Source organism: Lonchura striata, chromosome 8 (genome assembly GCF_046129695.1).
Source record: "Lonchura striata isolate bLonStr1 chromosome 8, bLonStr1.mat, whole genome shotgun sequence".
Lineage (NCBI taxonomy): Eukaryota > Metazoa > Chordata > Aves > Passeriformes > Estrildidae > Lonchura > Lonchura striata.
This window is the reverse complement of record NC_134610.1, coordinates 26,155,963-26,173,788: the sequence shown is the minus strand read 5'-3', so window position 1 is coordinate 26,173,788 and position 17,826 is coordinate 26,155,963. Positions and strand designations below refer to the sequence as shown.

Below are 17,826 nucleotides of genomic sequence, written 5' to 3'. Positions count from 1 at the left end.
CAGGCTGTTACTAGGAGACCCCGCAGGAAATGCATGAGATGTGGGGTGCTAATGGGCCAGCCCCGCCGCCTGGGTACCAGCCCGACCTGCTGCACAGCCGCTTCTGCCCGCCCGTTGCCAAGCAACTCCATTCCTTTTCCTTTTCCTTTTCCTTTTCCTTTTCCTTTTCCTTTTCCTTTTCCTTTTCCTTTTCCTTTTCCTTTTCCTTTTCCTTTTCCTTTTCCTTTTCCTTTTCCTTTTCCTTTTCCTTTTCCTTTTCCTTTTCCTTTTCTTTTTATTTTTTTAAATTTTCCTCCCCCCTCCACACTCACTTATTCTGGAGGCTTAATTGGGTAGTTTTGCTGTGGTGTTGCTGCCGGGTGCTCGTGTGTCCCTACTGCTCTGCTGCTGTCCCCAGGGCCCGGCCCAGGGGAGGATGTGCTGGCAATTAATGGGGCAGAAGCTGGGCTTGTGTGCTCAGGCTGGCACCAGCATCTGTCCCCCAGCCCTGCTCCCCACCATCGAGGAGCTTCCTTCAAAGAGGAGCTGTGGAGAGATGTTTGAACGGGGAGCACATTGCAAAGGCTTTATCACTCTCAATGGGAGTCCTGCACAGACCCAAAGAGATAAAGCCAGGCGTTCCTCCCCTCCTTCAGGGCTCAGTATGGAGGGCAATGTGCGCTTGTTAAATGCAGCCTCTTGAGTAGAAAATGGAACATTTCCATTTCTTTGAATGTTGCTACATGCTTTGCTTTTCTCTGCTTTTCAGCTAGGCAAGTGGGCTTTGTGGATGTGTGTTAGGTGCTTGTGTGGCGTAAGATATAATGCTGCAAAAATTGGTTTCTTTTTGTGTCTTGAATGGCTACATGCTGAAACTGCTGCTGGCTTGGTAGACAAGCCTTGGCAAGGCCCTTAGGAACTAATCCGGAGCTTTGAAGTTTGTAGAAAGACTGATTGGACGTTGGGTCTCCTTCTTAACCTCCTTCCCCCCATCTCTAATATAAATATGATCAGAGTCACCTCTCTATAAGGGCACTTCTGACCTTTTTGGATGAAAGGAGCTGTACATCATTCATGGAAATGTACTGCTTTTACACTTGATCATCCCTGCCCTTCTAAAAATAGGTACAACCTTCTCACATTGTGTATTTCACAATCCTGTCACATTCCTCTTCTGCCCCATACTGTCTTCTGCCAGCTTTGCTCTTGTGCTTTGTCACCCTTTCAAAGGCTTTTCCATTTTTCCAGCAGGTGGCAAAACTGAATAAAATGCCAATTTTAATTTTTTTTCTCTTTTTTTGTGTAGAAAACATCGGCGGACCAGTTAAGCACTCACCATTGCCCCCTCCTTTGCATTCCTTTTAAATAATAAAAATATTAATTAGGCTTTCTATTCTCCAACAAAAATCAATTAGGAGTATATTGAGGAATGAAAGGCTCAGAAAAGTATCTGAAATTGATTTTTGTAATTAGTTTTACTGGTTGATGGGTTGCATGCACATACGCTTAGATATTAGCATTGATCTCCAGAGGATGTGTGTATTAAATAGCCTGCTCTTCTTTTTTGCTAAGGAAATGAACTTCTGAATGTTAAAAAGAGGCTGATGTTGTTGTGCTCTGGACTGCAGCTGCTCACCAGCTTTTTTGTAACCTCACCAGCAGAACAGCTGCCTGAGCCACGTGATGGTAACGTGCTGAATCTGGTGTGAAAGTGGGGAGCGGGTCTGGGGCAGCTCCTCTTCTGGGTCTCGTATTTGACAAAGTGTGTACATGTAATGAGGGAAGACAGGCACTGGTGTTAAGGAGACCTGTCTTGTTAGATTTCATTTCTCAGTGGTCCTTAAACCCAAATGTACTTCTGAGATACGTTTCTATTACAGCTCATATAGCATTTTACATAGGGACAGAGGAGTGACCAGTAACATTTTCTGTTGTGCCATGTGCTGTGTGCTGATGTTCAGCTAATTAGAAGAATTATGGCTTGGCTTCATTGGTATGCCATGTATGTAGCTTGTAAAGCTCTCAGGGACCCTTGGAGATGAAGAGTGCTACATAAATATAAAATATTGGTAATGTGAAGTTCCACATAAGGCGTCTCATTGTGCTGAGGCAGACTTTCATCCTAAACTGCAGAGCAGCTAGGAATGCCTGCCTGGCATTTCTCTGCGCGGTGCTGTGGGGGCTGCTTCTCCCCCAAAACCACACCAGCTCCTGGCACTTCTGAGGGTCTTGTGTCTGCAGCAGCAGCATCCCCATAGACACTGGCCTCTGAAGGATGCCTGGCTTCATCCTGCAGTGACACTGCTGCTCCTGCAACAGCATGGTCCCACTCACCAGCCCAGGAACAATAGGTCCCAAAAGGATTTCTCAATAAGGGGAACAAGAAAAATAATTAAAATACTCTTAGGTTAGCAAGGAAAGTTATTAAAACACTCTTAAAAAGCAGTACTTGATTCTTCACACATATCAGATCCTCAGAACTTCCTTACAGGAGAAATACATGCAAAAAATCTTGCATTTAATTCATTTTTTCATTGTAATTTTACAGTTTGTCTAGTTCTCTGGAAACATCAATATTGAAACAAGTGTAGCTGAAACTGTCTTTCAATACATACTTTTAGAAATTTAGACTTTTAGAACTAGTTTCATTTTAAATGGTTTTAAAATTACAGATTATTAAAAGGAAAGAAATATTTGTGTTTCTTTCAGACAACTTTTTCTAGAATATTGAAACTATATAATAAAAATTCTCAATGGATTATAACACATGCTGGTTTTTTTCTGTTGTTTTCTTAAACACACTTTCACATGCTAGCTTTGTGTAGCTGTGTAATATTAAGGAACTCTAAAAACATAGTTTGCTTTGAATAGCCTTCAAAATATGCATATAAGCATAATTTGGGGGTTTCCCCTCAGTTTCTTTAAACATTTTTGGCTGAATCAAAAGGAGTGTCAAGGGACTAAAGCACTCTTATGACACTACCACATTTTAGCACAGAGAATATCAGCAAAGCTTTTGACTGTGATTCTCCTCTGAAGCTCATTGCAAGACTGGGAGCTTAAACTACTTGATTGTTTTACTAAGTGCCCTGCAGGAGAGTGCCAGGAGGGGTAAGGAAATAGATATGGATGGATGGATGGATGGATAATCATAATATCTTTGCTTTCAATTCCATAAAGATACAGAGTGAAACTTGAGCCTAATGACTTGGATGGAGCCGGGGTTTCACCCCATCACACTGGAACTCTGTGATCTTATTGTGCACATCCCTAAATCTGGAGGGTTTTGTTCTTAAAGTGCCCGCTGTTGAAATTCGGGGAATAGAGAGCAAATTTCTTCCTCTGTATTTCAAAATAAATGTTCCTAGCCTGCAGGGCTGCAAAGAGAGGCTTAAAACCATAGCCCTAGGTTATCTACAAAGCAAAAGGCAAATGATGTCTGAATATTATTGTTTTCTTCTTACAAATCTCATTATTTCTGTAGAAGAGTGCACTCACGACATTTTAACCCTTGGGATTAGCAATAAACAATGTAGCTATAAGAAGTATAATGTGCCCATTGTGTGCTGGAGTTTTGTGGTCATGTCCTCAGCTGATCTTGAGTAGGTAGCTCTGTTTCCTGTAACTTAATGTTTCTACTAATCACTCTGCTGAAACAGCCTTTCTGAGATGTCTTAGCAAACACTGCCTGACTTCTTGGACAAGAGGAATATGTCTGGGACCTAGAGGATGCCTGTGGGATGTAGGTGGCAAGGACAGTGGGTCTCTGTATCTTGAGAATAGACAACATCCCCATTGCTGTGTTTTGTGAGGAAATATTTGTTGTGAAGGTTTGTACAGGGTTTACAATTTAAATTTGTATTGGAGCAAAAACCTGATGTTCTCTGGTTTGTGCCTGGAGAGCAAAGATACAGGTGTGTGCAGCTGAGCTGCTTATCTGGCCCACTGCACCATCAAAGTAGAGAAATGCACCTCCAATTCCAGTCTGCCTGGGTATGATGTGTCACAGTCCAGCCTTGCCTTTGCCTCCCTGTTAACTTGAAAAAGAATGCCATAGGTGGCAGTGTCAGATTATGGCTTTCAATATCTAAAGCTGCATGAGACAAAACTCACCAAGAATTCCTGAGGCTGGAAAATGGAGGGAGAAGTTCCAAAGACCAGTGTGGTGGTCTTTACAGAACCAACTCAGCTATATCCATCATGTTTTGCTGGAAACCTAGTGTGTGTTTGCCACAGGAGTGCAAATGAGATTGTGTGCTTGGCTTTTCATAATTTCAAATGATAAATTTTTGGCTTGCAAGAGAAATCTGTACCAATCATGTTTATTTTTGCAACTAGATGCCTAATATTTAGTCTTGCATTCATCTTAGTCACAAAAAGAATAGTGACCCGATTTTAGGGCTGCCAAAGTCTGATGGATTTTTTTGTTACAACTTAAAATTTTAGCTTCAGTATTGCATGTTTCCCATAAATTTTCAAAGGTCTCTGTCCTCCAGTTACCAGATTGGACCAGGCTGGATGAAATAGAGGATGGAGGGCCAGACTGTACTGAAATGTGCTTTGGGTATACTTTAGAAGAAGAGCTCGGTTGGGTGAGGTGCCATAAACACAAGTGGAACAGAGAGCCTACTCCCCCAAGCATCCAAGTCTCAGGGTATAAAATTTGCTCTAGGAACATGAAAAGGTTAAAATGAGGTATGGACCAAAGGACACACCACAGTGAAGAGAGGCTGCTTCACAGAAGTGTGCAGTCATGATGGACTGAAACCCTAAAGTATATCTGAAGGGCTAATAGCATTTCTGTGGCACTGTTTTGGTGATACAGCCCTTCCAGACCAGTAGGTTTCAGGACAAGGCTCTGTGCACAAGCAGGCATGTGCAGGCTGCTTCTCCAGGATCCTCACAAGGCAACTCAGATGTGTCTGATGTGTTTCCTGGTGATCAAGTGACCTCTTTTGAGATGAACTTTGGTTCAGCCTGGCCAGAGTGTAGCCATGGGGATTTTTTCCTGTCCCAGGAGCTGCTGTGTGAGTGCACAGCTGGCACACTTCACCTACGGCCTGGCTCCAGCCACAGGACGAGGCTGTGGCCAGCCAGAAATAACACCCTTCCAATGCACACAGTGTGGGTGTTGGGTCCTGTGCACCCACTGTCTCACTGCAGCTCTCCTGCACTGTGCTGCACTGCCCATGGAAACCACAAGTCAATAAGCTTGGAATCACTGGGTAGTGTATCTTAGTCCCAAAGGAAAAAGTAGAAACAGCTGAAAAGCCAGTATTTCTATGTTGCTTACAGATTTTCCCTAAGCAAATGACACATTTTTTTAAACACAGCTCATCTAGGAAAATTGCATAATTCACTCCTTGAATATATCTGCACTGCTTCCCAGGTACATTTATGGGTGTGTGGAATCTGAGCCAGCCCCATGGTGTGGAGTAAGTTCTGAACTGAAAGAACTGAGTATTTAACATGTTCCTAGGTATTGGCTTCTTTTGTATGAGGACTGGATCCTCCACTGAGTGTATTTGTATAAATGTGGGTTTATGGATTTGTTTAAGGACTGCATAGATCCTTGTGTTAAATAAAGGTGACTTAGGGAGCAGAGCCTCCTTCCTGGAAGTGGCTTGCAGGCACAAGTTTTGAATGTGGTTTTTAATTTGAGAAATTAGAAAAAAAGTGTGGCACAACTCCATGATGTTCCTATTTTTAATTGGATTTGCAGCTCATAATTAATTTTTTTAAAAGGGGGAGATCCTGGCCCTTTAGAAGTGAGTAGGAGTTTTGCATTTGCCTTCAGTAGAAGATTTCATCATCTTTTTAGTCTCACTAATCCTCCGAACAAGAGAAGAACAGCCTAATACATGGAAAGGATCCTTCCCATTTTTTATCCCTGCTATTGCCAGTAGTGAGGTAGGAGGACCTTCCCCCCTTTTTCATTCTCATGCTTTCTACATACGTGCACCTTGGCAAGTTACACTTCCATTTCATCTTCATGTAAGGTGAAAGCAGCCATTAAAGGAGCAGTTTGTTTGTAGTCTTCACATGCAGAGACAGGCAGGTCTCTCTTCTCCTTCCCTCTTGTGTTTTTTAATAGCTTCAGGAGGGTAGGAAATCTAATGTCTTTGAGGTCTCTGGGTCAAGGAGCCGTCTGGCATGGCTTTAAAGGTCACTGTGCTTCTTTACATTTACCTTGTGCACTGGGAGCCTGGTATGGCAGCGTGCAGTCTGGAGCACTGAGAGGTACTGTCTGACATTTTGCTGATCAGGGCTTGGGTTACAAAGGAAAAACAAAACTCAGCTCAGGGCTGTGCAAGGCCAAAGCTGGAACACTTGGGAGAGGAGCCCCTGCAGCAAGTAACAGAGATATGTGTCATTCTTTGGATTCACCAGTAACCGTGCTTGGCTTTTCTGTCTCTTGTAACCTATATGTAGCACTGTATGTTTTCAAAGCTCTTGACAAATTTTAACAAACCAAACTCCACTTCAATCCTAGTAGCCTCTATAGTTTCACAGAAAGCCCAGGATGCTTTTTCTTCACCCTTCTGCTCTATAGATGACTGTATCCTTCAGACTGGCTGCACCTGCCAGATTTGGCTGAGCAGTTGTCTTCTGCATTTGCTTTGCAGTGTGCGTGGCAAATTTACTGCAAGGCAGTTTCCCTGCCTGGCTGTCTCCACTCTAAAGTAGGCACTAGAGAGCGTCAGAGAACCAAGGAACTGCATTATCATCGAGGCTTGTTTACTGACAACTTTTTAAAATAAAGCATGAACTGTTCAGACAAACTGGTGCTTCATCACAGGCACAGGATCAGGCCTGAGAAATCCCTTTTTTCTGAGGAGAGCAGATGCTGTGTGCCAGGTAGGGTGCAAAGGGCTGGGGGGAGATTGCTGCAACTGAGGCAACTGCAGCTCCAGGGGCCAGCACTGCTGACTGTGTTTGAGGTACAATTGGGTAACCAGCCCAGAAAAAAAGACAACAGCACCTTTCTCACTAAGAAAATTCTAACTTCTTATTTTCCTGAAGAAATCCAAAGAATAAAGGAACAAGAGGTGAGTCTGCAGAGATGACCAAGCAGGCACATTCTAAGTGGGGTAATATTATTGTTGGCTCAGTCCATTGTCCTGTTGGGCATTTTTCCATGGGAGACTGTGACTCACAGCAGGGACATCCAGGCTGGCCTTTCTTCAGGGACTGTGGGATAAATGGATATTTTGGTGTAGTCTTGCCAGCTGCTGCCCCCTCTTCACAACTTCATCCCCGTGAATTCTTTAACTGAACTCCTGAACCAAAGAAACTTCTCAAAGGCCAAAAAAATGGCTCAACTTCACTTATGGTCTCAGCCCATTCTGCTGTTCTGTCTGGGGCAGATGACCACTGTGCAGCAGAGCTGCCTGTGCAACAAGAAGTCTGCAGAAACTCACAAACCAGAGAACAGCATTTTTTCATGTATTTTGCTGCAATTTTCTTTCCCTTTTCACTTTTGTTGCTCTTTTTGCATCTCCAGTTCATCATCATGGTCTCCCATATCCAGATCTCACTCTTCTACTTGCTGAATAGACACACTAAATACAGCAATCTGTGTCTCTGCATTGTCTGCTGTGCTCAAATGATTGTTTCATGTGACTGGCCTAGAGGGATCAAGCAAATTGTAGCCTTAGTGTGGCCCGTGGTGGGTTTTTTAAGATTACCTTCTTAGGAATTTTAAGAACAAATAAGTAATAAGCCACTTAGAAGCTTGGTAGTGAAAGTGATTTCTTGTCTGAATTTTATCTCAACTGACTGCATGGTAAAGAGTGACATAGAGTTACTATAGGAAGAGATGCACTGGAGCATTTGTTGTGGGAGGGAGATGTTAAATTTGAATGCACACCAATACATATGCACTGAAAAGGCAACGGGACTCATGACTTGGGATTCTTCATCAGAAGGTGCTAATGATACCACAGATGTTACACCATGGCACACTTTGATCTGCAGAGACTGATGTGCATTAGGAGATAGTTAGATGTGAGCATAGAATCATGGAATATCCTGAGTTGGAAGTTACCCACAAGAATCATTGAGTCCAACTCCGACCAGCAGACTGGAATGTGTCCTGTCTTACCACTACACCATTTCATTGCCTTCAATGGTACTGTTAATATTTTGGGGCAGAATAACAGCTGATGAAGGTATAGTGCAAGAAGCCTGAAGGACCAGCTGATTCAAAGAAGTGTATCCTCTCACACTCGATGACCTGACATGTAATTTCTTGGTCCCAGGAATAGATTTTGTAGAAGCAAGTAAAAAAGGTGCAGTCCTTGGGGGCAGCAGGCATGAATGCTTGAGGGGAGCGGATGTAAGGCTGGCCACGTAAAGGGTAAACAGAATCAGGTGCAGTAGTGGTGGTCACTCAGGAGTGGTGCACACCTGTACAGTGTTCAGGTGTTAGTACAGTCACTCAAGTACTGCAGTAATACATCTGGCAAGGTTAGAGTGAGCTGAAAAGCTGTTTGAAAATCAAGCTTCAGCCACACAGCTGCTTAGACATTTGAGGACATTCTTAAGGCTTCTTCAAAGGCCAGTTGCCTGGTTTTGTTAGAAACAAGATATAAGGTTATGTGAGAATTTCACCTGTGGTAAAATCTGCAGTGGAACTGTCCTCAGTACAATACATCACAAGCCCTAGGTTATTTGCATCCCACACTGACCAAGAATTGTAAGAAGGGCTAAGCGACTGAAATGGGTTAGAGGCAGGGTGGGAGGACACGGGGCTTTTAAGCTGAGTGCTCAGGAATGCTGCTGCCACGCTGACTGTTCTCTCCTCCCCTTGCAGGTGAGAAGCCTTACAAGTGCTCGTGGGAAGGGTGCGAGTGGCGTTTTGCACGCAGCGACGAGCTCACGAGGCATTACAGAAAGCACACGGGTGCAAAGCCCTTTAAATGCAACCATTGTGACAGGTAATGCAGCTCCTAACATGGTGTTCAAGAGACCTGTGGACTTTGGTGACTGGCAGGGAGCCTCCAGCTCCCAGAGACAGCAGAGGGGCGGGCCCCTTCTGTCCCAGTGCCTGGATCCCTGTACCATGGAGGGATCCTCTGCTCAGCTCCTGTCCTCTCTGGCTTAGGGGCCAGGCAGGCTGGCAGATGGGGAATTCTTCCTAAGCAGTCTAATCCCACAGCACAGAACAAAATGTGGGACCAAGTGTAGGCCTGACTGAACCCGGCTGGTGTCTGTTGTGGGCACAGGATTCAGTTCATAGGACAGGTCTTGTTAATGCTCTTAAAGCAGAGAAGACATTCAGAGGGCCTTAGACCATTTCAGTGATGGACCTCTCCACAAAGCATCTCCTTAGCTTTCTGTCTTCTGATCCTGTAAGCCTGCTGTTCTCACAAAGGCAAAGCACCCTCTATTTGCTCTGCTTCAAGGACTGCTCCAAGCAACACTGCTGGCTACCCACATTAGGGCAGGGTGGGCCTCACAAAAACATTGTTGTATGGCAGGAGGAATGGGGAGTGTGTGGCTGTTGTGCCACAAGTGGCCCAAATCTATAGGAAACCTCTAGGGAAAAATACATTAAATTTCTGTATGATCGTTGTCTCCTCTTAGCACTGAGTCCAGGGCTCCTAAAGAAAAGTCAACAAAGGGCAAAGCCCAAGAGTGATTTAGACACATTTTACCATTCAAATTAATGGGATTGTATTGAGTAGGATCAGTGATCTCTGCACATTCCTGCTAATTAGTGAACCTTTTCCTACAATTTTAAATCTCACTCTTGATATCTGTTTGAAGTGGGAAATAACTCTGCACCTTCATTCAGTGAGGGCCCAGACTTGAAAGCCTGGCAGATGCTCAGGGCCGAGGTTCCTAAGGAGCCTGTCACACAGCAGTGCCCTGGGGAAATGAGGTGTGAGCTGAGCACCCAGCAGCTCCCTGGGAGAGCCGCCCTTGCAGCTCTCACCACGGTGTGCTTGCACAGCCCTCGCTGCTTTCGCTGCTTCAGTAAATACTGAGCTTCTCTGAAAAATCTGGTCATCCTTGCTTGGTGCTGAGTGTTTTTGAAAGCTGGATTCTTTCAATTTAGAAACAAAACCAGAAGAACACCCTTCTCCACATCCCCAATCCCTACTGATAAGAAATCAGGGTGGAGCAAAAGCAATTACCCCTGTAATGACTCTTGACAGCACTGACAGGATCGAACAATGAGCGCTTCTCCCCCACTCACCCCCCCAGCTGAAGACTGGCAGTGCCCTGGGTGAAACCTGGATCCACTATTGAGTAATCAAATAACGTGCTTGCATTTGAACATGTTATCCAGCTAATCCTATTTATATATTTTTTTAAAAGAGGCTTAAGAAAATTACCCATCTTTTTAATGCAGCACTAGGGTTCTCGACTGTGATAAGGAAACGTTTTGTAATACAATAAAGCCTCTAGGAAGCCTGTGGGTACACCAGACCAACAGAGAATATGCGTGGAGAGAGGATGTGTGGGACATAAACAAGGGACCCCATCCTTTTATGGGAAGGAAATTTGATCATTTTCACATCCTGCCTTTCCAAGAGCTTCATCTCCTTAAGTGCTCTTCTGCCCTCGTCTCCCCTCTTCCCGTCCCCCTTCCCCCACGGAGGGCTTCCTCTTGGATTATCTTTTGTTTTATCCCTGGATCATCTTTTGTTTGCTCAGAATGAGGGACAGGATAAGCCAAGTAGGGACCTCTGCAGTTGTGCTTTTGTTTAAGCACTTCTGTGAATGAGAACAATTATGTTCTCTGTTTTAAATGTAAATCATTGCCTTTCTCTTTTCTTTCCTCGAGTGGCCCCACAAACACACACACACACATACACATGCCCTAGGGTTTCTGTCAGGACAAACAATATTTTTAGCACAGATCTAGAGAAATACAACTGGTATTTTCAACTCTTTGGTCTCTTTCAGCCCTTTGTTAAGTGTTCGTTATTCTCCCTCCACATCTTACCCCTTTCTACCTAGCTTTTCTCTTTGGCAGCAAACTCAGTCACTGCAGTTAAGAGATATATTCCTGTAATCATCTAATGCATTTTCTACTCTTCTACTGAATCTGTAGATGAAGGAATAACATTATTAATAAAATTCAGAGTGCTGAGGATTGCGCACTGTTAAACTCTATGCCCATACTATCTGTGTGTGGTGATAGGAGGCAGATTTATCCTTATTCCCCCAGTTAATTGTTGCAAGCTTTCAGAGTGACAGTGCCTGTTCTTTTGCCTCCCTCTGCCATACTCTACTGTTTTTCATTCTTTTCTCATTCTCAGGCCTCTTTGCTACCACCTACTGCAGAGGTCACCTCAAGCAAGCACTGAAACATGAGCCTAAAACTGCCTTTAGCCATGTAAGCAGACTTTTAAAGATGTGCCTTCCTGAGCCAGGGTTCCAGCTGGAGAACAGTTCCTCTGTATTTGAACTGCTAGCCTTTATTGCACTCACCATTATTGACAGAAGCTGTGGCCACTCTCTCAGACATGCTGGCTTGTTAGGTTTTAAGGAGCTGATTGGAGCTGTTTTAACAACACTGATGTTGCACAAATCCTATGCCTGTTGTTGTTCAGAGCTGAAGGCTGTATCTTGGCAAACAGAGCATGGAAGGGGTGATTCAGATAGCAGAAGGGGATGTTGTTTACACAGGCTGGCTGCATTTCCCTTCCAAGACTGTTTTTAGATGTGTTTGTGTCTCTCACCTTCCGACCAATGTCAAAGGAGTATTAATGTCTGCTGTGTATAAGTAAATTTTATAACAAAAGAGATAAGATGAGATTCTCTTCTGCTCTCCCAGCCCTGTCCCAACACCATGCAGCCCACAGATCACATTGTTAGTCATAGCTGGCAAACTACCACTGCTTTGAGTAACATCATATGTACTGCAAATGGTGTGTAGCTTTGTGGCAGCAGGAGAGAAAGGACAATCAGCTAAAGTGGGGTGGAAAGCACCCTAGGAAAGTCCTTAGTGCCTTCCAGATGCCAGGGTTATGCTCGTTGTTAGCATTTCCCAGGAATTTTGCTCTTCAGAAACACAAGCTAGGGTTGTTCCTCACACGGTGCAAGCCCTCAGTACTTCAAGGGGAAGAGTTTGACAGGGTAGTGGCACTTGCTGATTCTAGATAAATAGGTGTTTAGGAAACAGCAGCTTAGTGCCAGACTGTTGGGATGCATGTTCCTCTCTGCGTATGTGCACACGTGCTCATGGTTTCCTTGTTGATAGCAAGCAGAGAGTGCACTTAGCTGGAATGAACACATCCCACAGTGGAAAATCCACAGCTGGTAGGAAAGATGTCTGAGTGATACATTCTCTCTCATTGTACTTACCTTCCCTTTTTCTCCTTCAGAGGCATCAGTGCCAAGCCGTATTGTGTTGCTAAGGAGATACAGCAAAAAGAGAAAGGGAGGAATCATGTCTGGGAGCAGGGAATTTGTGTATCACACATCCCTGTACGAGTTTTAAAATTAGAGTGTCTTATTCTAGCATAAACTGTTCTTTCTAGGAAGAGCTAGACTGACGGGGGAGAAGCCCTCAGAGAAGGCTGTGATGGGCCCATGTGTGATGTGTAGAGCTGCTCTGGAACTGAAAGAGGTGTAAAGCCAGAGGTGCAGAGAAGTCTCGTGTCATGGGTAGGACTAGAGACCAGCAAGCCCCTGTTCCTTGATTTTTGAAGAGTAGTTTCCTTTGACAGCTTATCCTGTGAAGCCTCTTCCGCTGCTGCCTCTAGTCCCAGAAAGAAAAAAAAAAAAAAGAAGTGTGTCCAGTAATCAGTAGGCTTTTTGACAGTGTGATTTAGCTGCAAAAATTTTATATAGACTGTTTTACAGTTGAAAATAAATATCCACATCCACCAGCCTTACCAAGAGATAGAACTAACCGAATTAGGTAGCGGGAGAATGTGAAGAATTAGTATTGTACCACTTTATTAGCTATAAACTAGCAAATATGGCACCATTTTATTACCTATAAAAATATTATAGGTGCTAATACGGTAGTTACTGATGTGAAGCAATGTACTGAATCTATAATTTTAACAGATCTGGCTATGATGTGACTCAGCATGCACTTTGCTGGGTTGCATCTGTAAAAGAGACAACTGGAAAGGAAAAGCTGTGCTTTGGTGGGGGTCTTGTGACTAGTCCTAGACTGAAGTGCCAGCTGGTGCATGTCTTTTTGGCAGCCACTCAAGCTGTTGTTTTGTTTTGGCAGCCCTTGTAGCCAGAGCATGCTGCTTTCTCAGTTTAAGAGTGATGAGAGAGACGTTGGTCCAAGGATGTATTTTGTCACTCTAGGTCTAGAAAATTCTAGCTGTGCAGAGCCTGCTGTGTTGAAAGCCCAGTGTCCATTGTGACATTCACGTGTGTCTTGCTGTGCCTCTTGTAGGACCTTGGAGGAATGCCTTCTCCATCCTATTTTGAAGTCTCATTTTTGCCATTCAGAAGATATTAACTCCCTTGTAACCCCTGCAAGTAGAGAAGAGATGACTTGAGCAGAGCTATGCTCGTTGCTCATTTACAAAAGATGAGTAAATGACTACTTTTCTTGTGGAAGATATCTTGTATTAAGGTTTCCTTGTCTTAAAAATGTACCTCTTGATCACTCATCTCTTCATGTAGATGCTGATTAATCACATGTGCAGTGGCATACTTCAGCAGGACAGAAAAAGTCCCCTAACTATTTAAAATAATTTCATTTTTATAGTTCTTCTCAGCCTTTCTTTGCTTAGGGTGTTTATTCTTTGGGTATTTAGATTGACTGTTCTTTTTTTATCTATCAGTATTAGCTTTTGTAGGGGGGTTGTTCAGTTTTTTCTTCTGCTTCTTCTTTCTGAAAACTACAAAACACTCAACTATTGCTTTTTAAAAAATACACTCAGCGCCCATAGATGAGCTATCTTGATTCTCACAATAAGCCATTTGGATACTCTTCAGACCATTATTGGTGGCTGCTTTATACTCCAGTTCTGTGGAGCACTGAAAAGACATGCCAGGCAAATCAGTTCTGTAAGTAGCTTTTCCTCGTGTTTTTGGATCCTACAGAACCAGTTTACTCAAAAGCCACAGGTGTGTGGGGGTTGGTGTGATATTTGTAGTAAATGTTTTTAAAATAAATAAACCAGTATCTTGTGGCTTAAGGTGGAAAGAAGGTAAGCCGGAATTTGCAGGAGACTTGAAAACCTACTGTTTTTAAATGTGCTACTGAAGTTGCTAGTAGAAGTTTAATTTCTAAGTATGTCTTCAGTCCTGTCACTGTGACAGGCTCCATTTTAGGGCTGTGGGGTAGGCACCCAGAACCACTGCCTGCTTCTCCTGTGGTTTGCTTTCCAGTGCCATACATACCTTAGACAACACTCTGATGGTGGGTGTAATGGATTGGTACTTTCAATCCCATATCTAATGGGTGTGGAGTCTGTCTCATCAGGATCCAGCTACATGTTCAGAATGACAGAAAAGCATGTTTTCTTATGAAAATAAAAATAAATATAATTTCTTATGAGATGGGAAAGGCTTTGTGGATAAAGAACAGAAGTTGGAAGCCCAATTCCTGGCTTTCTTTTTTTTCCCTTGGTTTTACCACACCTGTGTGATTTACAGCTTCTTTGCCTTCTCTGTCTTTCAATTGTCACTCTTACAAAATAGGCATAATATCTTCTGTCAACATCCATCACGGAGATAATATTAATCAGAATCCACATATTACCACCCAGGTTCCCAGCTGAGAGGAAGGGGGAGATATGAAGCCTGATGGATTGTCAGCCTCCAAAGTCTGAGCCAGATTTCCTTCCAGTTTGGAGTTAGAAAGAATTTAGCTTTCAAAACTAGCATCATTCTTTGGTGCTTTTTGCAAGGAATGGGCACTTGAGAAAGCTGGTATTTTAAAAAATGGTGTTGCTGAATAAAACGGATTTGTTTTATTTATTTTTAATATGTAAACACACACTTACTAAATATTTTGGTTTATAGTCCAGATGTATAGATGAGCACTCTTCCCTGATGTCTGACTCAGTGAAAGAAGCAAGAGGGAGAGGAACAGGGAAAGGATAAACGTTGTCTCTTTAGCTGCTGAAGAGCCAGGGTAGTTGCTTATCTGTGATCACAGAGGCTGATCACACAGGCTTTGGTTGTGATCCATGGATAGCTCAAGGAATGTCTCTCTAAACTGGGATATGTATTTTCTTCTGTACATAACAAGGAAGGAGCAGAAACCCTGTTTTCCAAAATCCTATAGTTATTTCCTGCTTGCTTTATGTTGCAGGTGTTTTTCCAGGTCGGATCACCTCGCCCTCCACATGAAGAGACACATCTAAATATCAGTCAGCTTGGCATGGATATCATCTGGGCTAAGTGTTGTGAGATGAAAGTGGAACTCAAGTTACAACGTGCTACCTTACAGGAGAAGAGAACTTGATCCCGTGTAATCCTCTGTACAGGGACCACATGCTCACAGTGTCATGCTCCCAGTTACACTTCAATACCTACATCGGTTCTTTTATGCCTTGCCCCAGCCGGATGGGAGAAGATGCAGGCGAGGAAATGATACAGAGGTGAAGTCAGTGAAAAAGAACAATTACTTATAGTACTTCATCCTTCTTGGATTTGTTTGTTTTTACCAGTGGAAATCAAAGAAAACAGAGGAGGCTTCCCTGCAGGTGGATGGCAGTAGGAGGGGCTTATCTAACCTGCTTCTCAGTGCAACTCAGTAGAAGAATATGTCCTCTTGAAGTTGCATATTTGTAGCACTAACTTTCTTTTTAAATAGATGGGGGGAAAAAAATGACCTAGAAAACCAAATCCCAGTTTGGTAGCCAAAATTAACCTCTTGGGTTTTTTGTTCTTTCTCTGAGAATTCCTAATTTTCAGTGCATCAGACTTCTCACAGACACTTTGACCTGTCTTGGTTTTGGTTCTTCTTCCCAGAACTGAACTATTGAGATCCTTTTAAGTCAATACCAGTGGCCTTAATGGCAGTAGACTGTGGAGTGACACTTGTGACACAAACATCCTCTTTTTGGCCTGAGTTTATGTAGACTTCATGGAGGATTATATTTTTGTTGGTTTTTTTTTTTTTTTTTTTTTTTTGGCTATTGCACAACATATGCACTAGGGACTCTGGAAGCTGCTGCCACCATGGCTAAGTAGCCAAGGGACAAACCCCTGAGATACAGCACCTAATATCTCTGTAAGCCTCACCTTATTGCCATAGCTAGGACTTCTTGTTTATTTTTTGAACAAAAAACTTTAAAAGCTTGTTTGGAAGCTTAAACCTTTTTTCTCTTTTCTCCACAAACAAGTGATCTTCAGAACTCCTTGTCTTCACCTGGATATCAGTCTGGGACTGGCCACACAGGCATGACTACAGGATTCCTTCTACATCATGTGAGCATATTAGCCACAACCCACGGTGATTTAGTGGTGAATTATGTTGCTTTTTCTTGCAGTTCTTCTATTAACCAATTTAAAACATTAGCCTTTTGTTTCTGTAAAGAGCATCTGCAGACATTTTAATTTAAACCTGTTTGTTGAGCATCTTACACACAAAAAAAAACCCCAAGCCAAAAATCCTACTCCAATCTCTGAGTAGGAAATCAAGAACCTCTTCCAAGTACAATGGCTTCATTCAGCATTAGCCCGTTTATCAAAGTCCTGCTTTTCTGTTCATGAAGTTGATGCTGTAGCCCACTCCTATATGAAAAAATGTAACCATGTGAGCGGTGAAGGAAGGGATTGGATTTTACATACAGCAGTGAGGCATTTCCAAATGATTGGTCCAAAGTATTACTAACCTAGAGGTCCATTTTGGCCTACGGTGTGAATCATCAAGGAGAAGTGGAGGTCTCATGCTCACCCTTCCGTCATAATAATTTGATTTCTTTGGCTCAAAGTGGATTAAAGTCTTCATTACAAAAGGAAAAAAAAAAAACCAAACTAAAAAAATGTATTGCCATAACTTGTATTTGAACCTATTTGGCATTGGCCCTGACTCCAAAGACTGCATTTAGGACCATGAAAATGGCCTATGCAAGCAGGCAGGCTGTCATTAGGTTGTATATTTTGTATATTCTTGGACCATCCCTACAAGATGTGTCTAGAAATGAAACAAAATAGCGTGTGGTCCACAAATGGTTGCTGCTCTTTTATAATGTATTAGCCAACTGCCCTTCTTTGACTGTTTTGACTCATTGACTGTTAAATATTTCCCTTAATTTATGTTTTGGGAGGTAAAATTGTACTCTAAGGGGAAAAAAGAGCAAACAAGAAACTCAATAGATGTTTTTAAGAGCTGTCACCGGGATCCTTGGCACTTGAATTCTCAGCATTTTGCAACCTTTGGTTCCAGTGAGAGATTGAATTTATTCAAAAGATGCTGGTTTTCCTCACAGTTTTCACAAAACACTGTGACTGTCAACTGAACACTTTGGGGACAGGGGGGAAATACGATGTCTGGCCCATATGGTATGAAATATGGACCAAAATCTAACCATCTTTTAGGGGCAATGATGTAATATTCATGATAAGAGCATGAGAGAGAGTGAAAGTCAGAAAGAAAGAGAGAGAAAAGAAAAAATTGAATTTATTCCAAAGATTTAAAACTAACTATACTCTATATGTGTATATATATATACTTATATATATATATATATGTATACATTTAAAAATTGCAGAGCACTGCTTGCTGACAATCTCGTATTTCTCTACTTCTGTATTTGCATACTTCTTATGGCCATTTCACCCAGCTGTTTCACTGGGACTGAGGGCCCTAGAATTTAATTTGTGTTGAAACAAATAGAGCATCCTGCCAGATCACAGAATCAGAGTGTCCTGAGTTGTAAGGGACCCACAAGGATCATCAAG

At 42.8% G+C, this 17,826-nt stretch overlaps 1 protein-coding gene across 1 annotated transcript in view; it reads left to right on the top strand.

The window, feature by feature from the left end:
• The window catches only part of KLF7 (KLF transcription factor 7), a 59,114-nt gene extending 42,242 nt beyond the window's left edge, over positions 1-16,872 (top strand). Inside the window, exons 4-5 of the mRNA XM_021538858.3 lie at positions 8,795-8,918; positions 15,230-16,872. Of these exons, the coding sequence (XP_021394533.1) occupies positions 8,795-8,918; positions 15,230-15,281 (176 nt within the window). The 3' untranslated portion in view covers positions 15,282-16,872. The remainder of the gene's footprint in view (positions 1-8,794; positions 8,919-15,229) is intronic.
• Positions 16,873-17,826: the final 954 nt, after the last annotated feature.